Below are 27,306 nucleotides of genomic sequence, written 5' to 3'. Positions count from 1 at the left end.
CCCCCCAACCTCTGGTAGCAACAAATCTGATCTCTTTTTCTATGAGTTTGCTTGTTTGTTTGTTTGTTTTTGAAGTATAACTGACCTACAACACTCAGTTTCAGGTACACAAACAACATAGTGATTCAGTATTCTGTACATTTCAAAATGATCACCATGCTAAGCCTAGTTATGATATGTCACCATACAAAGATATTACATAGTTATTGACTATATTCCCCACTGTACATTTAATACCTGTGTGTATTTTGCAACTGTAAGTTTGTATCTCGTAATCTCCCTCACTCATTTCTTTCCTCCCCCCACCCCTCTCCCCTCTGGCAACTACCTGATTGATCTCTGTACCTGTAACTCTGTTTCTGTTTTGTTATGTTTGTTAATTTGTTTTGGTTTTTAGATTCCACCTATAAGTGAAATTATATGGTATTTGTCTTTCTCTGTCTGCTTATTTCATTTAGCATAATACTCTCTAGGTCCATCCATGTTGTTTCAAATGGCAAGATTTCATTCTTTTTTTTTTTTTTTTAAACATCTTTATTGAAGTATAATTGCTTTACAATGGTGTGTTAGTTTCTGCTTTATAACAAAGTGAATCAGTTATACATATACATATGTTCCCATATCTCTTCCCTCTTGCATCTCCCTCCCTCCCACCCTCCCCATACCACCCCTCTAGTTGGTCACAAAGCACCGAGCTGATCTCCCTGTGCTATGAGGCTGCTTCCCACTAGCTATCTATTTTACATTTGGTAGTGTATATATGTCCATGACACTCTCTCACCCTGTCACATCTCACCCCTCCCCCTCCCCATATCCTCAAGTCCATTCTCTAGTAGGTCTGTGTCTTTATTCCTGTCTTGCCACTAGGTTCTTCATGGCCTTTTTTTTCCCCCTTAGATTCCATATATATGTGTTAGCATACTGTATTTGTTTTTCTCTTTATGGCTAATATTCCACTGAATATATACACCACATCTTCTTTATCCATTCATCCACTGATGGGAACTTAGGTTGCTTCCATATCTTGGCTATTGTAAATAAGGCTGAAATGAACATGGGAGTGCAGGTATTTTTTCTGATTAGTGTTTTTGTTTTCTTTGGATAAATACCCAGGAGTGGAGTTGCTGGATCATATGTAGTTCTATTTTTAAGTTTTTGAGGAATCTCCATACTGTTTTCCATAATGACTGCACCAATTTACATTCCCACCACCAGTGCATGAGGGTTCCCTTTTCTCCACATCCTTGCCAACACTTGTCATTTGTTGTCTTTTTGATAATAGCCATTTTGAAAGGTGTGAGGTGATATCTCAGGGTGTTTTGGTTTGCACCCTGATGGTTAGTGATGTTGAGCCACTTTTCATGTGCCTGCTGGCTATCTGTATGTCTTCTTTGGAAAAATGTTTATTTAGATCCTCTGCCCATTTTTTAATTGATTCTTTTTTTTTTTTTAATGTGGAGTTGAATGAGTTCTTTGTATATTTTGCATATCAACTCCTTATCAGACATATAGTTTGCAAATATTTATCCCGATCAGTAGGCAGCCTTTTCATTTTGTTGATAGTTTCCTTCGCTGTGCAAAAGTTTTTTAAGTTGGTTGGAGTTACATTTGTTTATTTTTGCTTTTCCCCCACTTTTCTGAGGAGACATATCCAAAAAACCATTACTAAGACCAATGTCAAAGAATATACTGCCTATGCTTCCTTCTGGAAGTTTTATGGTTTCAGGTCCTACACTTAAGTATTTAATCCATTTTGAACTTATTTTTGTTCATGGTATGAGGAAGTAGTCCAGCTTTGATTCTTTTGCATGTAGCTGTCCAGTTCTCTGAATACCATTTTTTGAAGTGGCTGTCCTTACTGCATTATATATTCTTGCCTCCTTTGTAGTAGGTTAACTGCTCATATAAGTGTGGATTCATTCCTGGGCTCTCTATTCAGTTCCATTGATCTATGTGTCTGTTTTGGTGCCAGTACCATACTCTTTTGATTACTGTAACTTTGTAATATAGTTTGAAATCAGGCGCCATGATACCTCCAGCTTTGTTCTTCTTTCTCAAGATTGTTTTGGCTATTTGGGGTCCTTTGTATTTCCATACAGATTTTAGAATTATATGTTCTAGTTCTGTGAAAAAACCATTTGTATTTTGATAGGGATTGCACTGAATCTGTAGATTACCTTGGGTAGTATGGTCATTTTAGCAATATTAATTCTTCAAATTCATGAGCACCATATATCTTTCCATCTGTTGGTGGTGCCTTCAATTTCTTTCACCAGTGTCTTATGGTTTTCCAAGTACAGGTTTTTTACCTCCTTAGTTAGATTTATTTTTAGGTATTTTATTATTTTGATGCAATTGTAAATGGAATTTTTTCTTAATTTCTTTTTCTGATAGTTCATTGTTAATGTATAGAAATGCAACAGATTTCTGTATATTAATTTTGTATCCTGCAACTTTATCAGATTCATTGATGAGCTCTAGTAGTTTTTTGGTGTTATCTTTAGGATTTTCTACATATAGTATCATGCATCTTCAAACAGTGACAGTTCTACTTCTTCTTTTTCAATTTAGATATATTTTATTTATTTTCCTTGTCTGATTGCTGTGGCTAGGACTTCCAATACTATGTTGAATAAAAGTGGTGAGAGTGTGCATCATTCTCTTGTTCCTGATCTTAGAGGTAGTTTGAGTGTTTTATATAACAAGTTTTGTAGAATTATAGACTTTTTAAACTATGTGACTATGTATTTTGATTAAAAAAATGCATATTTTGAAAAAGTCACCTAGATCATACCACTGGCTTCAAGGAGATTTTTAAAAAAAATAAATCCATTTCTTATATCTTGCCATGACATGCTTCTTACATTGGGAAGCTTAATTGTCATGGAAGTTGTTATCAGATATTATAGTTAGAAAATTTTAGAGCTAGATCTTCTAATTGAACAGTGTAATTTTACAGAGAAGAAAACACATTGAGAGAGGAGAAATGACTCACCCAAGGTCACATGGTACGTGCCAGATTTAGGCTCTAGGGTTCCTAACTCCTGACCCAGTGTTCATTCCGGTTAACTGCACTGCCTCTTGATCATTTGTATACACTTCATTGCCTTGTCTAACTCAGAGTATTAGGGGGCTGTTTGAAACCCTGTGAAATATATAACATTGCTCTCTATTGGATGCTGGCAGGAAGGAAGGGTTCTGAAGAAGTCACACCAGCCACTGAAAGCCAGATCTTGTTGGGAAGTCCTCTATCAATGGTGGGAATACCATGAGACATATACTGTATAAGTCTTGCTATAGTGTAGTTTCAGTAATAAATAATAATGGCTTTGTCAGTAAGGACTGCATTGTAAGAGAAGGATTTATGCATAGTATGGTGAAGATGACGGGTCAGATACTACTAGGTGGGCAGATTAATTGCAGTTTAATGGCCGTTGAAGATGAATTGCCTTTTCTGACCTCTGGGTTCTTCCTGAGGGTCATAGTTCCATGGAACACAGCTGTTGGGGTGAATATAGTCTTAAGCAGAGTTTCTGATACCAAGGGAGGGGCTTGCTTGACTGGCAGGACATGATGTATTCTGAGACCCACCTTCATGTTAAAAATACTATGAGTAAAAGCAGTATAAACATCCAAATGGTGTAATAGTTTAATGAAGTGATAGCATTAATAAAGAGGAGCTGGCTTTTGAAATATCAAAGTATAAAAATGATGCTGTCCTGAAATATTAAGAAATGTTTATAAGCATCAGAATTTCATCCAATAACAAATACTTTCTCAGGGTTTTTCCAAAAAAGAACTTTTCATTGGAATAACGATCCATATAACTTTTTTCATCATATCATATATAGGGTGACCAATTTTACCTATAATATTTAACTATGATTTATATAGCTTTGAAACATTCTAATGCTGTTATGGTTCAAGCTTCATGTCTTTGAAAAATGCTTTGAAACAGACTTCCACAGTTGGACTCTTTGAAAATGTAGGTCTGATTTTTAAACCTATATTTCAAAATCATAGTTTGTCTCTTTCAAAATCTAGTTCTGGTAGTGAGTTAGATTTATGAGTTGTTTAATGCAAAAAATGGATTTATGCAAAAATTGTAGATGCCTCCCACCCTTTTGTCCTTGACTATAAAAAATGGAAGAGAGGAATCAGGGAAAAGTAAGATGATCTACAGATAAAATGACTATTTATGTGCAAACAACTGGATTGATAACTGTAAAACAGAACAAGAGCTAGAAGACATAGCTCTATAAACTAGTGGGGTTTTTAAAAATAAAAGGTTACTCTGCAATGATATTTTTAAGAAATGTGCAAGATTTATTTTCAGATCTCATCACATATCTTTTAGTTCACATCAAATCTGTAAAGCTCATCAATCTGGCACTTTTTCAGATCAACATAAATCAGTCTCAGAAAGTAATTAATTATTGAGTTTGAAGCAGAAAGAGTTTTCAACTTGTTGCTGTTATTTTGATAATGCATCTAACTATCTGTATATGTCTTCCTTTACTTTCCTTGCTGCACAGGTTTGCCATCAGCAAATTTGGCTGCACCTAACCTCACTGTGGAGGAGGGAAAGTCTATCACATTAACTTGTAGTGTTGCAGGCGATCCAGTTCCGAATTTATACTGGGATGTTGGTAATCTGGTTTCCAAGCACATGGTAAGGCTTGTGTTTGACTGTGCGTTCATAGAGATGAGAGTGTCTCAGAACTTGAGATTGTATTAACCTAGTGAAAATCATTTAATATTTTATAGGGCCACATAGAGAGATTTACAATGAGTTTTTGCTGTGCATTTACTTTCTAACTATTCTTACTTAACAAAGACTAATGCCGGTTGCATTTTAGTTATTTATACCCCATAGATTGGAAAGTCTGTAGGTCTCTAGTAAGCTTTTTATGTCACTGTGAGCAAGGTGAGTGACTCTCCTTGTGGTCTTTTCCCTCGGAGGAAAGTAGGTAGGAATTCAAGGATTAAATCAACTTCACACATTAAATAATTGAAATCTAGAGAAATAGAATAGCTTCTGATTTACTCCTTTGCCTAAGCCCGATTAAGCTAGAAACTTTTTTCTAATGTTATAGATGATTTTCTGCAGTTAGGGGAAGAAACCCCAAATCTTGTTACTTTGGGTCCAGTCCTAATCAAGATTATTTTTGTCTTGTTAATTCATTTGTAGAATGAAACAAGCCACACACAGGGCTCCTTAAGGATAACTAACATTTCATCTGATGACAGTGGAAAGCAAATCTCTTGTGTGGCAGAAAATCTTGTAGGAGAAGATCAAGATTCTGTCAACCTCACTGTACATTGTACGTAATCAGATCGGCATGTGTTTTTAATAGCAGATGATTGTGGATACACCTACATTTGTGGTTGGGGCACTCTGGGTGCTGCTTTAGTGCATTAAAAAAGTACATGCAGTGTTTTGTGTATCCTTAATTAAGAAATATTATCAGCCCCTTTCACTTGTCCTATTTCTTCTAATCTCTCTTGTTCATGCGTTATCTTTAAGCTTCTTTTTCTATTTTAAACATGTCCTCTTGTGCCTTCCCCTGTCTTGTCTTGATAGAACATATTTTGAGCTGGTTATCCTCTTTTTGTTAATAAGTTGTAGTTTAAATTCTGATAAACCAGTTTCTAAATTTTTTTTCTCTGTAAAAACAATATGAACCTTTCAAGTTGTGATACCTAAAGTACTGAGCTGGCTGTTCACAAACACCTAATTATACTGTTGATACAAAAAAAAAAATACCCCATTTGTTTGACATCAAGCTTCTGTGGGGAATTGGAGGAGTCCTACTTAAATGACTGAAAATTATTATCACCTGCAAAAAAACTTTTATAACTGTTTTAAATTTCTCTCTACTGAAGACATATGATATTAATGTTTCTTAAGCATATGTGCATTATTTTCCAGTATTATAAGCAATACAACGTATAACTTAACATTCCAGATTGTTGCATTCAGTGTGAACGGTGTACGTGTTCAGTAAAAAATACATAATCTTCACATGAGTGGAAATTCTGAGCTGCCATGGTATAAAGTAACAAGGTTTTACTCTGTTTGGATTAGGATTTGGATGAGAAAAACACGAGTGTGCATGTGTGTAAGTATGAATATGCATTACACACATGTAGGCACAAGGTTTGATACACTGGTTAACATTCACTTATAACACACATTCTGTATGTGATTGTTGGAGTGAATAATTGAAATCACCAACCTTTTGTCACTGTCAATACTACCCCGACACCCAGAAGGTCCTGGACTCATAATTTCTCATCATTTTGACCCACATGGAAGCTTGAAGTCAATGTCATCCCCAAACACATGCAACCAGTTTCCAATTTTATGTCCTTAAGTCAACACCTCACATAAAGCTCATTTGAGCGTGGTGACAGGAAAAAGTGAGGCCTAGGCATGGGCACCTGGGCTGGTAGGAGGAAGGTAAGTATTGTCCCTGCCCCATCGTGGTCCTTGTGTTTGTAACACAGACCTATAAGTAAGGGCACTCCAATTCAAATTTTTCTCAGTTTAGGTTAATATCTATGTAGTCTCCATGGTCTGGAGAATTAGCCTTGTCTATCAAAGTTTAGATAACAAGTAGAAGGAATAAGTGATTAAGAATATTAGCAACTGAGACATCCTTTGCAGTGATCCCACTCAGAGTGTACTTGTTAGCAGGCTATGATTTCCCCCACTTTGTGTGATGAACGTATACAACCAGGAAGCAGTGCATGAGGGGAAGGGCTACTGGATTAGGTATTAGGAGATCTGGATTCCTGTTCCAGATTTTCCTCACTCGGTAACCTTGACCAAGTCACTTAACCTTATTGCCCTTGGGTTTCTTCATCCGAAAAATGATGCTATTAGGTCTCAAAGATCTTTTCCAGTCCTTGATTTTATAATTATCAAAGTCAGACCACATAAAAATAAACAATTATGAGGGATTTTAAATACCTTCACTCAGGATAAGTACTCTGTTTAAAGATGCTACTTGATAATGTTTGTTTCCCCTAAGAATAAAGTGCTTTATACTTCAGGTTAAAATAATCTCTAGTTTGTTTGTTCAGGTTTAGATAGGGCCTCAGACATTTAAAGGATCAAAACTTTGATATCTCCAATTCCAGCAAAAATGGGCTGTAATGTAATGAAAAGTAGTGCTTTTAAAGAGAGTTTCCTATTGACCATCGGCGAAAAATATTATCAATTAATCAGACTTTATAATAGTCAATCAACATCGGTAGTAACATTCATTGCATTGACCAGTTTTATTTGTTTTAGAAAAGTTATGCAAGATCAGGGCTTCAGGCAAGATTTCCAAAGTCATTTTTGTCGTTATTTGTATTATTTAGTGAAGTCCTGTAAAAAAAGTGTTCCTCAATGTTTTGGTGATTAATCTCCATAGTATCAAAGGCATATATATTAGAAACCAAAGTCAACTTCAAATGAATGCTTTCCACTGTCAGAAATCTCAGGGATCTGTTTGGAGTTGGTTCTCAAACTGAATAGATGTGAAAATGACTACAATGCATGGGCTTTAAGCAGAGCAGGGAAAGGAGTCTCTCTGAAGCTCTCTGTAGAAGTTAAATCAACCTTGATGATGATACAAAATATTGATGGATTCCAGAGTTGTGGGTCATGTGTTTTCTTAAACCAAACAATGGTTGAATAAAAATCCCCTATTGATGACACAGAGATCTGGAGATGGGGAGAATTCTGAGCTTTCTGATGCTATTAACTCTCTCTTTTTCAATTTAGTTGCTCCAACTATCACATTTCTCGAATCTCCAACCTCAGACCACCACTGGTGCATTCCATTCACTGTGAAAGGCAACCCCAAACCAGCGCTTCAGTGGTTCTATAATGGGGCAATTTTGAATGAATCCAAATACATCTGTACTAAAATCCATGTTACCAATCACACGGAGTACCACGGCTGCCTCCAGCTGGATAATCCCACTCACATGAACAATGGGGACTACAAGTTAGTAGCCAAGAATGAGTATGGGAAGGATGAGAAGCAGATTTCTGCACACTTCATGGGCTGGCCTGGAATCGATGACGGTGAGTACCTGATGATTTTGCATCTGGGGAGAAGATAGGGTATATCACTCAATTACTGACAACATCATGCCAAAGCCAAGTCCAGGGGCAGGGATTCATACTCTTGCCATGGAGGTGATGGGGATGAATAACTTTGAAAAATATTCTGATAAACACACATTATTTTTCTCTTGAGTGTTACATGAGATTTTGTACCCACAATGGCAAAACCCAAGCAAATCTGTGAGTGGGTGAGCTGTATTTGGTTGGCTCATGAACTATTTAAAATATATTTTCTAGTCCCTTATCCATTTGGGACTCAGAATCCTGCTCTCTCATCCATGGATGAGAAACTAGTGTTGTGGAATGTTTTGCTTACCTGGGCTGACTGAGTTGCAGCATCCTTTGATGGAATCCTGAATTGTTTTCCTAGGAGTGGTAAAAGTTCCAATCTGACCAACGGTTTGGGTTGGGAAAAGGATGGCTGGCATCAGAAGTCCGGTACATGGTCAGCAGAAGAATTTCAGTGGGAGCCTCAGTAAAAGCAAGGATGATGTCATGCATTTACCTCCTCCAGATATGCTTGCTCAGTGAAGTGTTCTTACTTGCTTGATTGTGTTGCCCAAATACCTGCTACTATTGTAGAGACTGAGCCCTGTGTTTGGATACTGGGACCTATACATGATTAGAATTCCTCACCGTAACAGCCCCGAGTTAATCAAAGCCACACAAAAAGAGCCTTGCAGAGGGGAAGGGAAAATAGAAACTTGGAGGCCCATGGGGTCGGGGCTGCTTGGGCAGCATGTACTAGTGTGGCTCGCAGGGCAGCCATATGGACAAAGGCGATGGCTGCAAGCCACCTTCACCAAACGAGAATGCAACAATTCTCATTACACGATACATCTTCCTGTTATCCTGGTATTTATTCAACAGCTTTTTAAATGCACAGGCTTCCTCAGTGTGCTCAAAATGTGATTTGAATTATATAAGTTTGATTTACAAACAGCTTTTCAGGAGCACATAGAACAAGCTATGTTTGGATGACTTACCCAGACACCCTGGCAGTTGTTGCCTGTTTCATTAAATCTTCCTCTTAATTGAGAGTTCAGTTGCTTGGCTACATTTGCTGTAGTAAATCGCTAGATTGCTATGTTCCTTTTCCTGCATGTTTGGGGGGATAACAGCTTTATAGTTAAATCCAGAGACTCTGCTTTTGGGACAAGTGCTTTTTGTCTGTTTTTAAATAAACTTTTGATTTGTGAACATTTTAAATATACAGAAAAGTTGCAAAGATGGTATCCAGAGTTCCCAGATACGCCTCACCTTGTTTCCCTGATGCTAACATCTTGCATTACTTACATTTGTCAAAACTAAGAAACTGACATTGGTACGTTACTCTTAACTAAACTTCAGACTTTATGTGAATTTCACCAACAACTGACTTTTGAAACAGTTGGAGGTGAACTTGATTCCAGGGTGAAGGTCTGGTGTTGAAAAGTTTTAGAAGTGGTCTGTGTGCTTTGATATGAGCACTGTTCTGTCAGTGTAAAGCCAGTAGCTTCTATTTTAGATAGGATTTTGATGTATTTTCTTTTGAACATTTCTGTATGGTACCAATATTTGGTAGAGCTTAACTCCTCTTATCTCTGTGGCCTCATTTTTATCGATCACTTTTGTTAGTTTTAACTTAGCTAGTGATGGGAAAGAATGGTTTTCTGGCATAAGAATATCTTGGAGTCTCTCAAATATTCCCTTAAAAGGAAATATTTATTTATCTAAAACAAAAATTAAGCCACATTTTATAAAGATGTTCTCTTCTCTCCTTTTTTTTTTTTCCATTTTCTTGTTCATTTATTCCTTTTTATCAGGTCTTCAATGTAAATATGGCTTTTAGAAAAGTCTGATTTTTTTTTCTTTTTAAGTATTTACTCAAGGACCAGCTATCAAAGAGTAATAAATGAAAGTGGAAATGAAAGAGACTTGGCCCTGGGTGATAGTGGATATAAATGGCCCGTATGGGCCATAAACCAGTTTGGCCAATTAGAGTGTGACCTTACTTGGCTTTGTGTGATAGAATCTTTGTGGGCATTTATGAGATTTGTAGCTGTAACCCACAGATAATGGCTTTTCTTAGAATTGATTTCTTTCCCTCTTAACCCTCTTTAAAACTAAAGAAAAATAGACAAATAGCATATATATATATATATATATATATATATATATATATATGTAATTTCCCTGCTGGTCTAAATGTACATTCCAAGTTAAGGACATCAGGTCACATTTGGATTTATAGCCCTTCAATATTTCTGCTGTCATCTTATAGTAATTGCTCAAGAAGTTTAGCTCCCACAAATCTTTATGATAAGAAGTTTCAGCTACTTTTTTTTCCTAGTTGTTTTGATGAGATCCCCTTTTTTCACACTGGGAGTTTCTGGACTTACCAGGAAGCAGGCAGCCTGGGATCCCTGTGAAGCTGGTCGCATCACCGTATGAAGCCAGAAGAATTAAAATGGCAGCTCTTTCGTCCTTGGGCATGTGTGTTCCTCATTCAGCTCAGAACTGAGATTTCTGTGAAATGGTCACTTTGCTTAGGAATTCACTGGCTATTTGGAGATAGAGAATGAAGCGTGTTGAAAGAAATTAAAACAGAAATAAAAACAAATAAACAAAAAGTCCCCGATAAAAGAAAAATGGGTGAGCATGGAAGAGGATGGTTGACTGAACCCAGTGACAGTTCCGATTGCCTCTCGCACAGCACGGTGTGGAAACGCAGGATATGGTGGCAGACACTCTGCTTTCCACTTGGAGCAAGGATGGGGCAGAGAGACCCCGAGCCAGCATCAGCCGGGCCAAGAGGGTGCCATCGACCACGTGTGAGGTTGGGAGGAAGGCAGTAAAGATCCCCATATAACGTCTCTCCAGGGAGCTGGGACCTTGCAGAGTCTGACACCAGACACCAGCCCCAGCCAGGGTGCCGTGAGGAGGGACAGGTGTTATCAGGTCTTCGATTGTCAGCAGGACCTGGGTACCAGGCCAGTGCTTTTTCTATCTGATCATCACTGGCAGCCTGGCTAGCAACTGAGAAAGGGAGGAAAGCCTTTCCCAAACTTCAAACGCTAGATCGATTGTTTCGGATCCCATGCTTAGAACTGAACTCTGCTCTGGTCACTTTTGAGTTGTGTCTAAAGCACGACGTGCAGTGCAATCTAGAGAACGGTGGTGTTTATCTTTTTAACACGTGGAAGAGCACAACTGGTGACAGTCAAATTAATTTCATTTTGTTTTGGTTTTCCATCGGCCCTTTACAATTTAGTCAGTAAGAGTAACCTTCTTGGGTTCCTAGAGCAGGAGCTTTGCACTCTATATTGCACGTTAGAATCAACCGGTGAGTTTTAATTGTTGTTTTATCTTATTTCATTTTTTAAGACACATTCCTGGGGCCTATCTCTGGCAATTCTGATTCAGTGGCTCCGGCTTTGGCATTTTTCATCTTTGAGATTCCCAGTGACTCCAATGTACAACCAAGTGTGAGAGTCACTGGTCTGGATGGGAGCTCTGACCCAAGTAAGATTTTTTGGCTCATTGTTGAGTAACAGACAATCCTTTGGTCACTTGAGGTTGCAGACAAAATCTCAACTGAGAAACAGGATGTCTCTTCTGAGTTAGAAACCAACTCTGGACTTGCTTTGAGGGTCAGTCTCCTCTCCCCTCCCGGTTCGGGCTGGCAGCATGGGGACGGGGGCTGGAGCTCGCTAATGAGGTGGAGGGGTTGGGCTAGGGGCACAGAGGGCGGGGAAAGTGTGCTGGCTGGCGGCTCTGTGCTCTTGGGACCTGGCGGTGTGCAATGCCGATTCACCGATCTTGTTTCCTGGAGACATTTGTGGAGATTCCTCTCTCTGCAGCCCCCTCTCCTGCAGTTCCCACGACATAAATGCATTTCGGTTCTGGCTGCTGGAAGCACCTCCTTCCTCAGCACCCAGGAATGCAGCTTTGTGCTTTTGGGGTCCCTCTGGCCCTCTGGACTCCCCGTGCAGACTTCCTACTGGGCTGCCTCCATCTGGTCCACGGGGAACCCTAGTGATCCCTTGTCCTGACATTTCTGGGTGTACAGGTGGAACCCAAACGTACCACACAGGTGGCCTGAGCCTTCTCTGGCAGAGCCAGCCGCTTGTCCTCTGAGCCTTTCGCCTACAGAGAACACAGGACACGTCCTCAAGCACAGCCAGTGGAAGCCCCATGCTGGGGTGCTGACGATGGCAACACTTCTCCCCAAAGAAACTTCTTTATAAGTCCTTCCTTTTTCTCTCCTCTCTGGGACCTTTTGAAGTCTCAGCGTGAATCAGATGTTTCAAAGGACAATGGATTCAGTTCTCAGCCATTTCCTTTGTGAATTCCGCCTGTGAGTGTCTCATGTTCACTTTGGTGTCGGTTACTAAGGCAGGAGAGTCTTGCTTAACATCCTGTTGTACTAGAATCCTAGGATTTTGAACAATTTGTCAGATCTCTCTGGAGGTTTAACAAACAGAGGGCGCTGGGCTACCCACCAACAGGCAATAAAACAAAGCCCTTTCTCCCAATAATAGAAAACACTGCAACCACCCATAAAATGATAAAAGATGAAGAAACACTTGGGCTTTCATTTCTGTCCCCTGCTTCTGTTGGTGGTGGTCTTCACCCTGGCTTCTAATTCCCAGGGATGTCCCTGTCCTGCTATTGGGCAGTATCTACTCATGAAAGGCAGGAAGGAAAGCTATTCAGCTGAAGGTGTGCAGAAATTGTAGGCAATAAAGAATTAAGCACCCCCCCCCAAAAAAAAAGAATTAAGCACCCCTTCAAATGTTCTCTTTCTGTGGAAGCCGTTGAACAGAAAAACGAAGTGGAATAGGTAGAACCTCAAAAATGTTACTTTTAATGAGATAACTCCTGTCTCTTGCTGTTGATCCAAATGACTCATTCATATCTGGTGTCTGAGCTTGGAATTTAGGCATAGTTTTCCCCCTCTCCTCATTATTCCAAAGGAAGCTTGGCACAGGGGGAAGGGGCTGGGTTTGGAACTCAGATCTGATTCACAGAAGAGTTCTGTCTTTCACGACCTGTGTGGCTTTGAGTGATTTTCTTACCACCTCTGAACCTAGCGTTGCTTCTCTGTAAAATGTAGGGTTCTAGCACCTCCTTAGAAGGTGGTTGTGAAGATGTGTGTGGCTGGGAGTGCCCTCAGGGTACCTGACCCAGCATAGGGAGGAGCTTGGTGTGGTCCTCTCCTGAGCGAGGTGTGAGAGCATAATGACAAGGTACCCATCCTCGCGTCCCTTTGTGCTTACGCTCTGTAGCCTTTAGGAAGAAACTTGCTGACCAGACCGCTTTTCTCTCAGAAAAGAGAGATGTCCTCCTTCATCTAGAGGCTTGGGCTTGCCCAGAGAAGAGGACCTCCAGACTCTGCCCCCTGACTACATGAGCTTTCTAGACTTGGCCCTTTCAGGAGAAGACTAAGTCAGCGTTGGGCTCCTAGAGAGGGTGGGTGAATGTGAGCTCTCTCAGGTGTCTAAGCTCTCACCTCCCTCTCCCCATTTGGAGTGGGGTCCAGACATGTGCCACTGGGGACAAAACACACCTCTTGCCCTTACCCCTAATATTTTCTGCAGTCGCTGCCCTCGCCCCTCAATATTTAGGTTTGCTCTATGCTTCACTGAAAAAATTACTATCCTTTATGTCCACTGGGGCCTTTTGACTTTGGTCAAACTTGCCACGGAGTTGTAAACCAGGGTTTCTCAAGCTTTGATGAGCAATTAGATCTCCTGGGGGTCCTGTTAAATGCAGATTCTGATGCCATGAGTCTGGAGAAGGGCTTAGAGTCTGCATTTCTAACAAGCTCCCAGATGGTGCTCAAAATCCATGGACCACACTTTGAGTAGTTAGGGTAGTTCGCTTCTGCCCTGCAGAACCTAGCCAGGGTCAGTGGTGGGGGGTGGGGTGTGAGCCCTGGAAGAACTGGTCAGGCATCCATCGAGGTTATCTCACTGACTCTCCAAGGGTATTAACCAGCAATAATGATAAAAATATGGAATAGTTGGTGCACAGAGATGCACTCTAATTGGGCTTGGCAAAAGGTAGGATGGCTTAAGGAGGTTTGGGAGAGTGAATAAGTAGACACAGCAGTGCAGGCACACACATAGAAAGCATGGGGTTATCTGAGGATTCTCTGAAGATTCTGCTGTATCCTATTTAGCTTACCGGTCAAAAATAAGACTTGTCTAAGATGAAATTGATCCATTATGTGGATGTCACTGGAATTCAATCCCACCTATAGAGAAGTCCCTTCATGAACACGAATGTGTGAGTGGAGACTGAGTGGAGATTAGGAGTGGTGAGGGTACCTTTTAAGCACAATTCTAAGCAGAAATTCATGGCAGAGAGATTGCTTGTGAGTGCCATGAGGAAGAAACCTGGAGCCTTTGCTAGCATCTTCTGATTAGATAGCACAAGTTCTAAGAATTTTCAAGGTCAGATATTACTGTAAACGTGAACACGTTGATTGCTTAAGAGTAGATTCTCTTGTTGAAATCATTACTCAAATGATTAATACTTTAGGCTTGGAACAAGCCTAGCCAGAGCACTAGATGAGAAAACACCCGGGTTTTAAAGCTTTCCATTCTTTAGGCTGTACATAAAGAGTGCCTTTAAGGCCCACTCATTCAGGAAGAATGTCACAGCTCAAGAATGCTCATTCACACAAGCAGTGGGAGTCAATGACTTATGCTGCCTAATTCGGGAGCAGTTGCCTCCTATGCAAAATGCGCGTCAGGAGCAAACTATAAATATTGGAAGAATTTTCCCCACAGCTTTTCATTTGTGCCGTTTTATCCAAAGATTCATGACGTCTGGATGAACTAGACCTCTCTACAGCACTTAGAATTACCCTCGAACTGGCCGGTTTAGATTTGGTGTACTTAAGCCAAAGAATGTGCGGTGGGGAAATTTCTCCAAATGTTACACATTAAGAAAATATAAAGCCCCCCACTACTTGTTCTTAAGGCCATTTGTCAGGACCCATGTCTTGTCCTGGGAGTGAAAGGACAGAAAGTTTTACCTGCTTTTCTGCCTTAAAAACGGAGAAGGGTATGGTTCAGCTATAGACTCATAATAATCATGATAATTAAGGTTTATACTTAAATAGCTCTTTTTGTCTCAAGAGTACTAATGTTAATTAATTATGCCTCCTGAAGCTCCTGAGGAGTTGCCAAGCCAATGCCATTATCCTCTTCTGTCAGATGAAGACTCCTTTGTTACAGAAAAATGAGAAGAGGCTCCTAGTGCTTCATGGCACAGTAGTGGTTCAGCCAGAAAGAAAACCCAGACGTCCAAACCCCCGACGTTTTCAGGCCCCGAGTTCAGCCTGCCATTTAGACAGGGAAGAGGAGAAGGATCTGGAAATCAAAAGGCAGACTGCCTTGAGTTAGGAAACACTGTTGACAAAGCAAGGGCAGTTTATTTGAAAGAACAAATCTTTTGCTATGCCTTTATCATATGGAATTCTTTGAAATATTTTTTAAGATCACACTAAAAAGAGTCTGCAAAAAGAATTGCAAGAAAAGTCTTAAAAAAATTTTTTTTTTTAGAGCATTAGAGAGAGACGAAAAGCTTAAAGGAAAGAAACAGATGTGTCTCCTGGCCTCCACTATTATTTTTATCTTTAGAGCAGAATGGAAAGTGAACCCTCTGGTCAGGTTACCTATCTTCCCACAATTTTTTTTTAATCGTACAAATGTGCTTTTCCTTTTACTGTAGAGTTTTACAGTTAAAAAGTCATAAAGATTTTCTCATGAAGATTTATATAATGTCATAAGATTTACTCACCAGCTATAAATGAGATTAGAAAATGGAAGTAAACAGGTCCTTTCATTAAGTCATTTAGCATGGAATTAAGAGGATGGCGGAGTGCTTTGGTTTGATATTGCTGAGGGGAGAAAAATGATTTTATCATCCATGTTTAGAAGCCTAAATGCCCAAAGGGTCTGTCTCTTGCAGGTGCAGACATGGCACGTTGAATACGAAGCTTTGTCAGGAGTGTGTGTGTGGTTGTAATACAGTTTCCATTGTTCTTTTCACTTGGGGCATTTCAGATTTCAGGCTGTGCTCTGGACCTTAGTCCTCTTCCCATAATTCCTGACAACATGCCTTGGGTCAAGAAAGAAGTACTGACAGAAATGGAAGAATTTGTTGCACCCATCTTCTCAGACCATAAAGAGATGCAGTCCTTTTTCCCTCCACTTGAGTTTTGGTTGACCTTTTGACTTTTTTTGGCCAATAGCAAATGGCAGAAATAACACTGTGTCAGTTCTGAGTCTAGACTTTAGGTTGGCTGGAGATAAACACCAACCTTGGGAAAGAGGTCATGGAGGATTACGAAGATATGGAGAGAAGCCCAGCCAGCCCTGAGCTGTCCCAGTCATACCAGCTGAGGGGCATGGAAGGAAGGGAAGCCAACTTGGATCTTGCAGTCCCAGCTGGACTGCCCCAGTCAACATCACGTGGAGCCCACTAAGTGCTGCCCAAATTGAAGAAGTAGGACAAATAAATGGTTGCTCTTCTTATTGTTTTAATAAGAAAAAAAAAAAAAAAAAGAACGAGATACTAGTGAGTGTAGCACCTGGAGATGCTCCACAGACTCTTGGGGAAGATAGTACTTGAACATCAGACAAGCAGACATTGGCACTCGTCTGGTTTTGGTTGGTGTAGCTTCTGCTCTTGAGTGAGCAGAGGTAGAGATGGAGGTAGAGATGGCCTGCTGCTTGTTCAGAATACCAGTGGGTTAAGGGAGTTCCAGGATGTCCATATTTTATTCTGGAGATTCCCAACATGAAGCGTTAGGTCTTGAGGCCACCTCTGCTACCTCTGTCTGAGATTTCTTACTTAAACAAAGCTACTCGAATAGTCTTTAAGGAAACATAACCCTTCTCAAATCTCCACGACAAGTGCATTACTCAAGTGCATTTATCTTTCATTCATTCTCTTTTCACTGGCTTTTTCCCTCCCAGCTCGTGTTTGTCTTTTCTCACTCACCTTTTTTTTTTTTTTTTTAATTTATTTATTTATGGCTGTGTTGGGTCTTCGTTTCTGTGTGAGGGCTTTCTCTAGTTGTGGCAAGCGGGGGCCACTCTTCATCGTGGTGCGCGGGCCTCTCACTATCGTGGCCTCTCTTGTTGCGGAGCACAGGCTTCAGACGCGCAGGCTCAGTAATTGTGGCTCACGGGCCCAGCTGCTCCGCGGCACGTGGGATCTTCCCAGACCAGGGCTCGAACCCGTGTCCCCTGCATTGGCAGGCAGATTCTCAACCACTGCGCCACCAGGGAAGCCCTCTCACTCACCTTTTAATCCTGATTATCTCCAACAGCGGTTCCTACCTTTAGCATATAATGGTACATAATGAATGAATTTAAACTAAGTAAATTAGACTTTAAAATGACAGGGTATCTTCAAAATTTGACCATTGCCAGAAGTCCAAAAAGGAAATGGTGATTTTTTTTTTCCTGTGTCTGCATTTAAAATAATGTTAATAACTACTGTGCTATTGGCGTGTAAACCTCACTGGAGGTTAGCTTGACTGAGAAGTTGCTAGAAGCAAAATAATCTGCTTGATAAACTGGGGTCAGCTGGAGTAATGTGACCCTGGCTTTTCATAAAGTCCAGGTCTGTGCATTCGTCCACATGGCAGGCCTCCTAAACCTTCGTACAGAAAGAGGCATTTCTTTCTTTTGATGAGTAGGTCCTCGTCAGACATAGTACAGTATGGTAGGGAAGAAAAAAAAAACCCATTATTGTTCCTCCTACGTTGTCTTTCTGTGAGTTTCATAATCTTGCACTAAATTTGGCTAATCCTGACAATGAAAGTGAAATGACAATACTTCTCATGCATCTGGGACAATGAAACTAGGAAAATATAGTGCTTTTCAGAAAGTGTAGACATGACCTAATGGTTTTGATGGTGAATTTGGTAGAAAAGGCATGCACTGATATGAATTGGAAGTCTGGAAAAGGACCTGTTTTCCAGATTCTGAGCTAACCTATTTCCTTTTGATCCCACCCCAAATCCCAGTTTTCTGTACCTGACATTTGCTAAATTGAATTGATTCGACATTTTGGATCTTCCTGGGGCTTTGTGTGAGTAATGTGTTTGGGTGTTCCCTTTCTGCGATAAGCCTGAATACACCTGTATGTCAGTCATATTCACTGAAGCCCTTTCACGTGTGTGGTTTAGATACATCTGGCTCTGAATCCTCTGAGTCTTTTTACTTTCTCATGGAATCAGGTGGTGATTACATGTGGGGTTGCTGAGAGCATGAGAATAAATCAGGGTGACTGACTAGTCCCAATTTTAGCACTACAAGTCCTATGTCCAGGGAAAGCCCTCATCCTGGACAAATTGCAAGGATTTGTTTGGAACTATCCCAGTTTTAAAACTTAAACTCCTTGGCCTCAGGCAATCTTGGTTGGTTGGTTGGTTAATCTAGTACAAATGAGGGTCCACATACTTATATCCAAATACTTTAAAAATATAAATCCAGTTAAGGAATTGTTAAATAGGTTCTATCCTCCTACCTTGGCAAATGTATGTTTATAATGACCTGGAAGCCTGGGTTTGAAGATCAAATTCTCAGACTCTTGGAGTTCCAAGCCAGAACATAGTGGTTTTGGTAGAGCTGGTCCCAGCCATGACCCCTGCCCTGTGCCTCTGGCTACATGGCGAGAGGTATAATGAGAAGGGATGGGTATGCGTGTGGACACCTCAGCCCATCCGTCCTCGCTCAGTCCTCACCCCACCCTTGGGGTCTTGAGTCAGAGGGAGGGCACTCACACTGATGGTGAGGCCACCTGGAGCTGACCAATATAGGGGAGAGGCTGCCTAGTCCCAGCAAGTGTGTGTGGGGCCTGTGTTGAGGGAACTCTGGGTCCCGGGGACCTGGAGTCAGGTCTAGAAGTGAAGAGTAGACTCTATTGGGCGGATGCCTTGCAGATTGAGATGGTAGGTTGAAGGCACAGTGAGAAGGGGATCTGAGTGGGTTCTTCTAAAGTAACAGATTACTGACCAGTTCAAAGAATGACTTGCTCTCTTGGGATTATAGAACCTTTCCTTCAGCAGGGGTGGAAAATCCTCACCTTGAGGGGACACCATTAGGTCCAGGGACTTTGCAAAGAGAAAGGACTTCAGGGGATGAGTGGGTGTCCTGCAAATGATATTCCCAGGGCTGCTACTGGGATATTCTCCTGCTTTATTCACTGAATTACCCCTCAACCTGCAGGGCAGCTTTCAAGATCCTTCTCAGGAATGTCATATCAGCTACAAATAATTCTGACAATGCATATTGGCATTTTGTAACTCAAAGCTACTTTGAAGTGGTGTTTGAGGTTATAAAACTCAAAATACAATTGAAAATGACTGGAATCGATAACTTAGCATGAATTCATCTGAAGTGGCTGCACAGGTTGTGCACTGCACAATTTCAGATGGTTCCATTAACATAGAATGGTTGATGCCATTAATGGTGCCCCCTAGCGTTGTACAAAGCATGGACTGCATGGCAGTATGTAGCATCCCTGAATCGAAGTGCCCAACAATCTACTTAATTTTTCCCCTGCCAAAATAGATATTCTTCTAGTTGAACTGTGTTGAAATTCTAATTTAGCATTAGGACTACTTTTATTTGGTTCTTCATTTAGACTAACCTTGATTCTTCACTGGGGAATACATGAACAGAAACTTGGCTCAAGTTTCACTTATTTTAAGTATTTTTCTGCTAAGTGTTCAGAAATGAAATGAGAACCAAGTAAACTTTATGGTTTACAAATTTTACTTTTTCACATGGTAAGGAAAGACTAAAAGCATAGAAAGTGGCTTTGGAAATTCATTTTGTAATCACTTAAATATTACATCAAAATTTAATTTTAATTGCAAGCAGGCTTTCATATAGACACCCAGTTAGTTCTGAGTGAAGAGTAAGTAGCAAATGTTTTTTGTCACCGGTTCTTGTTGACAGTGATTTTAAAAAGTTAAAAAATTTTTCTTTTTCTGCAAATTCTCTTAGGAATATTTTTTTTTTTTTTAATTTATTTATTTATTTATTTTTATTTATTTATGGCTGTGTTGGGTCTTCGTTTCTGTGTGAGGGCTTTCTCTAGTTGTGGCAAGCGGGGGCCACTCTTCATTGCGGTGCGCGGGCCTCTGACTATCGCGGCCTCTTCTTGTTGCGGAGCACAGGCTCCAGACGCGCAGGCTCAGTAATTGTGGCTCACGGGCCCAGTTGCTCCGCGGCATGTGGGATCTTCCCAGACCAGGGCACGAACCCGTGTCCCCTGCATTGGCAGGCAGATTCTCAACCACTGCGCCACCAGGGAAGCCCTCTTAGGAATATTTTTAAATGAATATTCTGACCATCTTGGGGACTAAAGACACATCCAAAAAATTAAATGGTATACTCTTGAATTTCTCTGTGATATAACATTTATTTATAATCTCAGTAGAGAAAGTACATTTATTTTTCTATGCTGTATTAGGGTAAAAAAAAAAAAAAAAGGGTTTATTCTGTCATGGAAATGTCCCTGAAGACCAAGTGGAGAGCAAAATTGTGCTTTAGGTATTATTATCCAGGCTGGTTAATAACGTGTTTGTGAATACAAATGGATCTGCCAAAACATAGCTTGAAAGTAACCCCTAAACCATCAGAGAATAACAAAAGTGGTATAGAAATGATCTGTTTCTGGAATAAAAATACCAAAATTACAATTAAAATGACCAAGTGTTTAATAGAAACAGTTTAAAAAAAAGGAAATGGTCATAATTCATTGATTGTTGAATATTTTCTTGCTAAAGTGATTTGTAAATTCTGTTTATCCTTCTCTTTCCTTTTTTGGAGGAGGGATGGAGGTTGTGGGCTTGGAGAGAGCAACAAGGTTAACATGAAGCAAACCTAGAATTTCAGATTTTATTCCCCTGTCCTATAAAATAGTCTTCAATTAGAAAACCTTCAATGTATATTTAGCTGATTTTAGTGGGTATAAGTTAGTAATTTTTTAACTTCAAATGCTTACTTAACAAGATATCTTTGTTTTGTTTTCTTTTTAGGTGCAAACCCAAATTATCCTGATGTAATTTATGAAGGTAGCTATCCTGTGGTCTGTATTTTGTATTTTTTTCAAAATGTTTGTCTAAAATTAAATAAAACAATTAAAAGAAGGACTTTAAGCTCAGTTAAATATACACTTCAAGCATGACATAGGCCAAAATAATATTTCAAAAATCATTCAGTATTGATGGCTGTTTTCCCTTGATATTTACAATGCCTGTAAATAACGTTTTCTCTCTCCTGCTTGTTCTTGGAAGTAGTAAATCCATTCCGCTGTAACAGACATTTTGTTTCCATAATTGGGAACTAATTACCTGTTTAAAAGCCATGACTACCAAGAAAAGGGAGGTGTATCAGTTTCTGGCTGTGACAGTAAACCCAATTCTAAATTATGTTTCTTACAAAATGAGGAAGGCTGGCTCACACACAGGAGCCTCAGAGGCAGGGCACGTTTGAAGGTTGGTGAAACAAGCAACTCAACCATGTCATCAGGGATCCAAGTTTTTTTTATCTCTGCACTCTCCTGCCCATTGTGCTGGCTTCACTGAAGGCTGGTTTCTCTTATGGTTTTAAGATGAATCATTCACATTGATGAGAGAAAGGGAAGAGCTTTTGAAAGTGTTCCAGAAGAAAGAGAACTTTCCCAGAGACCTCCACCAAGCCCTCCTTGTATCTGATTCAAGACTCAGTTGGGTCATGGTCCATTTTTGCCTCCAATACTGATAAGAGGGCTGGATTACCCTTGACTAACTAGACCCACCCCTGGAGTTTCGATCAGCTTCCCCAGAGGATGTGCTTGATCCCCTTGAATAAAATGGGGTTCTCTCAGGAATGTGGAAAGGGAGAAACCAAAAGATTCACTATATTAGCTTACCAAATATCTTATCTTTACTTTGCTATTTTAATTGAATTCCAGGGATGTTTTACTAGGTATGAAAATCCATCTTTAACAGTTTTCAAACCACCTTCATGACCAGGAGGCTTCCGTTTGGGGAAGTGGCAGGCTAAATTTCAAGCCTTGGCTTAAAATTTAAGATTGATTAAAACTTACATTGATTAAAAAGATACATTTATATATTTATTCTATAAAATCTATTCTTTAATTTTATATACACACCTTGACAAATGTGTATATTTATATTTTTAATATAAATATAGTTTATAATTTTAATATAAAACAATTCTCTGTATGTTTATTATATGTGTGTATATTTAACTTGAGCTAATTTTAACTAGGGAATTACATTGTCTTTACCTGCTTTATGCATGGTAAGCCATCTTTCCTCCAAGCTGTGGTTTGGATAATTTTGTGCATGTGATTTGTGTATTTTTATTTTTATTTGTTTTGATATGGCTTAAAGAAAGAGTATGTCAAATTGTGTCACAGAGAAATATGTTTGAATTGTGATTTTCAGTTTTAAAATTATGTTTTGGACTCCTTTCCAATAACTTTTAAGACTCTAAAAATGTCATCTTTCCATTGGTCCCAGATCACACTTTGGATCTTTGGGCTACAATGTCATGATATTAAACTATAGATACTTTAGTGGTTTAATTTTGCATGAGTAGCTGGATATAATATGAAGAGGGAAAATAAGCAAATAAATGATATCTCCTACTGTTTGATTGAAATATTAAAAAGTTCTAATATATTCAAAATGAAAATGGTGAGAATGTAGTTTTGCAGTTAAAAATAAAACAGCTACAGATAGAAAATATATGCTTTTTCTGTTAATTTTCATTCACATTCAAAGGAACACTCTGCTAATAAAATTATAATTTAAATTGGTTGTCCTGAGGCCAGCTTGATAATTCTACCAAGGGAAGATTAGCTAGGGCTAACTTAATGAGGTTGTTTGTTCAGGATGGAAATTGAAGGCACCATACCTATTTAGAATAAAAATACAAAAATTTATAAACAACGTGGTCTGCAATAAGTTTACCAAAAACTTTTTATGACTTTTATATGTAATATTGTTAATAAACACTTTGCCTACAAAAAAATCATTTACTTATATCTTGATCCCTGTAGACTAAAATTGATTCAGAAGAGCAACTACATTTGAGAACTGAGAACATACCCTCACAATTCTAAATGTTGTATTGGTGAAGTTCCCTATACATTAATTCTGAAACTGATATATTGGCAATTCAGAACTCTTCAACAAAGTTCAGATGTGGACCGAAGTTCCCTATTGGTGCCGATTCCACATTCTACCTTGAGTGCTTCTGCCTCGGAAATCAGAGCTGCTGATTTCAAGTCTGGTTCACGTCTAGACTCTGTTGCCTTCTTGCCAGTTGACTTTAGACTAGTCATTTAACACCCTTTAGCTCTCATTCTGCAGCTGTAAAACTTGTGGTTAGACTCGATTTCCAAAGACCCTTCCAGGCCTATAAATCTGACTCTTACATGATCGATTCTCTTTTGTATTTTCATTAAATACTTTATCAAAAAAGGAATATATTCTTATGTGCAAAGAAAAATCCTAGACCTGGCTTGGAATTTGACCAAACAAACAATGATGTAAAGATTTGGGTTGAATATAATTTTGGCATCTCACAGTCCTAATGCTGCAATGGATTTAACCCAACGGCGGGTCACGCTTCTCCCCAGCCACGCTGTCAGTGGTTTGGAATCTTGTAATTTGTCTTGCTTCATTCTGGGTTGTACTGTGGCCTCATGTTTGTTGGCAGCCTAATGACAACTTCATGCTTCCTTCTTTTTCCCGTTTCTCCAATTTAAGATTATGGGACTGCGGCAAATGACATTGGGGACACCACGAACAGAAGTAATGAAATCCCTTCCACAGATGTTGCTGACAAAACCGGTCGGGAACATCTCTCGGTGAGTGGGATACTTAGGTGTTTCGTAGAATGGTTCTGAGCATTTTGGATGCTTGAATGCTGGAGGAATGGAGCTGCTTCAGTGCGAGTCTTTCAACAAAACATTTTTATTGTTCAGATATAAATAGAGTGTTGAAGTGTGGAGGAAAGAATGGAAAGGTTTAAGAGAGTGATACAGGTACCATAGAGTTTCTGACCTACTGATGGTGATTCCTGTTTTAAATATCTGTCCTTTAAAAGATTATTACTAGAAGAGCAAGAAACCAGCTTTCTCATTCAGGGACACGTAGAGTTCTTCCTGTCTCCTTAAATATTTTAATAAAAATTTCAGTGCCCACCAAACGTAAGGAATCCAGTAGGTTCTGGAAGGGACTGGCCGTGGGGAGATATAAACATACGAATGAAACACATATCTGTCCCTTTGGAGCTTACACTTAAGTCAGAGACCTGAGACATGAATATCAGTACCTAAATTACAAACAGAGGCTGAGCAAGGCACTGCGAGAGAGCGAAGGAGAGCGGCAGGCGCCCTGTTCCTTCCTGCTGGGAGAGCCAGAGGAGTCTTTGTGGGACAGGTGGCATTTTCCATGGCCTGTGCGGAAATGCCTGGGATTTGGACATAGCGGAAACGAAGGGCAGGGCGTTTTGGGTGTGTGAGCCTGAGCCTGCAGTCTGGAAGCATTCTTGCTTGGAAGGTAAGGGAGGGCGGTCTGAGGCAGGGCCATGAGGTCTTGAACCACAGTGCCAGGGAGTTAGCTTTATGGCGCAGGGAGGAGCATTGAAGGGGGCGTGAGTGAGCAGCAGGGCTGCATCTCCCCAGGACTGTGTGGCGGGGCTGGTCTCTCAGCTGCTCAGGTCAAAACCCAGCAGATTCCTCCATTCCTTTCTTTTCCTCCCTGTCTTGTGCGCCCAGTCTAACATCCCGTGAGTTCTGCCTCCTTGTAAACCGCCAACCCATCCATATCTCCCCACCTCCCCAGCCTCAGCCACAGGCTAACCCAGAGGCTGGCAAACTATGGCCCTCGGGCCAAGTCTGGCTTATGCCTGTTTGGGGGCAGTCTGAAGGCTAAGAATAGTTTTTACATTTTTAAGTGGTTTGAAAAAAAAATCAAAAGAAGGGTGACATTTTGTGACAAATGAAAATTTTATGAAATTCACATGTCAGGGTCCATAAATAAAGTTTTATTGGAACACAGTCATGCCTATTTACATATCATCTGTGGCTACTTTTGCACTACAGGGACATGTGGAGTAGTTGTAGCAAAGTCTGTATGGCCTGCAATGCTGGAAATATTTACCATCTGGCCCTTTGCTGAGAAAGTTTGCCACAATTGCTTGTTCCTGGATGACTGCCACAGCATCCTACCCTGTCCCCCTTCCCACTCTTGTGATCTTCTGGCCTTTCTCCATATAGCAGCCTGAGTGACTTTTGTTAATAAGTTTTTTATTTTATAAGTTTCATCTGTACTACCTTGTGATTCAACATCTGAATACACTACAAAGTGATCATCCCCACAAGTCTAGTTACTATCCGTCACCATACAGTTGACCGCATTTACCCATTTTGCCCACCCCCAGCCGCCTTCCTCTCTGGTAACCACTAATCTGATCTCTGTATCTATGAGTCTGTTTCTGTTTTGTTTTCTTTGTTTGCTTGTTTTGTTTTGTTTTTGTTTTTTGATTCTACAAATGAGTGAAATCATATGGTATTTGTCTTTCTCTGTCTGACTTATTTCAGTTAACGTAATACCTTCAAGGTCCATCCATGTTGTCACAAATGGCAGGATTTCATTGTTTTTAATGGCTGAGTAATATTCCATTCCATTCCATTTCCATTGGAAATATTCCAATCTTCTTTATCCATTTGTCTATTGATGGACACTTAGGTTGTTACCACATCTTGGATATTGTAAATAGTGCTGCATTGAACATACAGGTGCATATATCCTTTTGAATTAGTGTTTTCGTGTTCTTGTATAAATAGCCAGAAGTGGAATAGCTGGGTCATATGGTAGTTCTATTTTTAAGTTTTTCAGGAATCTCCATACTGTTTTACATAGTGGCTGCACTAATTTACAGCTGCACCAACAGTGTATGAGGATTCCCTTTTCTCAGCATCCTTGACAACATTTGTTGTTTCTTGCTTTTCAATAATAGCCATACTAACAGGTGTGAGGTGATATCTCATTGAGGTTCTGATTTGCATTTCCCTAATAATTAGTGATGTTGAACATCTTTTCATGTGCTTATTGGCCATCTGTATGTCTTTGGAAAAAATGTCTATTCAGATCTCCTGCACATTTTTAATCTGGTTCTTTGTCTTTCTATTGTTGAGTTGTATGAGTTCTTTATATATTTTGGATATTAACCCCTTATCAGATATGTGATTTGCAAATATCTTCTTCCACTCAGGAGGTTGAATTTTTATTTTGATAATGGTTTCCTTCACTGTGCAGAAGCTTTCTAGTTTGATGTAGTACCGTTCGTTTATTTTTGCTTTTGCTTCCTTTTCCTTTGGATTCAGATCCACAAAAACATTGTTAAAACTAATGTCAATGAGGTTACTGCTTATGTTTTCCTCTAAGAATTTTATGGTTTCAGGTCTTACATTCAAATCTTTAATCCATTTTGAGTTAATTTTTGTGTGTGGCATGAGATAGTGGTCTAGTTTCATTCTTTTGCATGTGGCTGTCCAGTTTTCCCTGCACCATTTATTGAAGAGACTATCCTTTTTCCATTGTATGTTCTTTGCTCCCTTGTTGTAAATTAACTGTCCATATATGTATGGGTTTATTTCTGGGTTCTTGCTGCTGTTCTCTTGATCTGTGTCTGTTTTTGTGCTAGTACTATATTGTTTTGATTACTATAGTTTTGTAGTACAGTTTGAAATCAGGGAGTGAGATACCTCCAGCTTTGTTCTTCTTTCTCATAATAGTTTTGGCTATTTGGGTTCTTTAGTGGCACTATTCAAATTTTAGGATTATTTGTCCTAAGTCTATGAGATATGCCATTGGAATTTTGATAGGGATTACACTGAATCAGTAGATTACATTGGGTACTATGGACATTTTAACAATATTAATTCTTCCAGTTCATGAATATGGAATATCTTTCCACTTATTTGTGTCTTTTTCAATTTCTTTCGTCAGGGTCTTATAGTTTTCAGGGTGTTGGTCTTTCACTTTTGGTTAAATTTATTCCTAGGTATTTTATTCTTTTGGTGCAATTGTAAATGGGATTATTTTCTTAATTTCTCTTTCTGATAGATCATTATTAGTG

The 27,306-nt window shown here is 39.6% G+C and overlaps 1 protein-coding gene across 11 annotated transcripts in view; it reads left to right on the top strand.

Annotated features, from left to right (window-relative positions):
• Nucleotides 1–27,306, top strand: part of NTRK2 (neurotrophic receptor tyrosine kinase 2) — a 372,551-nt gene that overhangs the window by 51,220 nt on the left and 294,025 nt on the right. For all 11 annotated transcript variants that reach the window (XM_057547996.1, XM_007176941.2, XM_007176940.3 and 8 more), the window contains exons 7-11: nucleotides 4,536–4,672; nucleotides 5,192–5,324; nucleotides 7,778–8,083; nucleotides 21,183–21,218; nucleotides 23,928–24,028. In XM_057547996.1, coding sequence (XP_057403979.1) covers nucleotides 4,536–4,672; nucleotides 5,192–5,324; nucleotides 7,778–8,083; nucleotides 21,183–21,218; nucleotides 23,928–24,028 — 713 coding nt within the window. The remainder of the gene's footprint in view (nucleotides 1–4,535; nucleotides 4,673–5,191; nucleotides 5,325–7,777; nucleotides 8,084–21,182; nucleotides 21,219–23,927; nucleotides 24,029–27,306) is intronic.

The sequence above is a fragment of the Balaenoptera acutorostrata genome, chromosome 6 (genome assembly GCF_949987535.1).
Source record: "Balaenoptera acutorostrata chromosome 6, mBalAcu1.1, whole genome shotgun sequence".
NCBI lineage: Eukaryota > Metazoa > Chordata > Mammalia > Artiodactyla > Balaenopteridae > Balaenoptera > Balaenoptera acutorostrata.
Note: the sequence above shows the minus strand (reverse complement) of the source record. Positions and strands in the feature narration are given on the sequence as shown.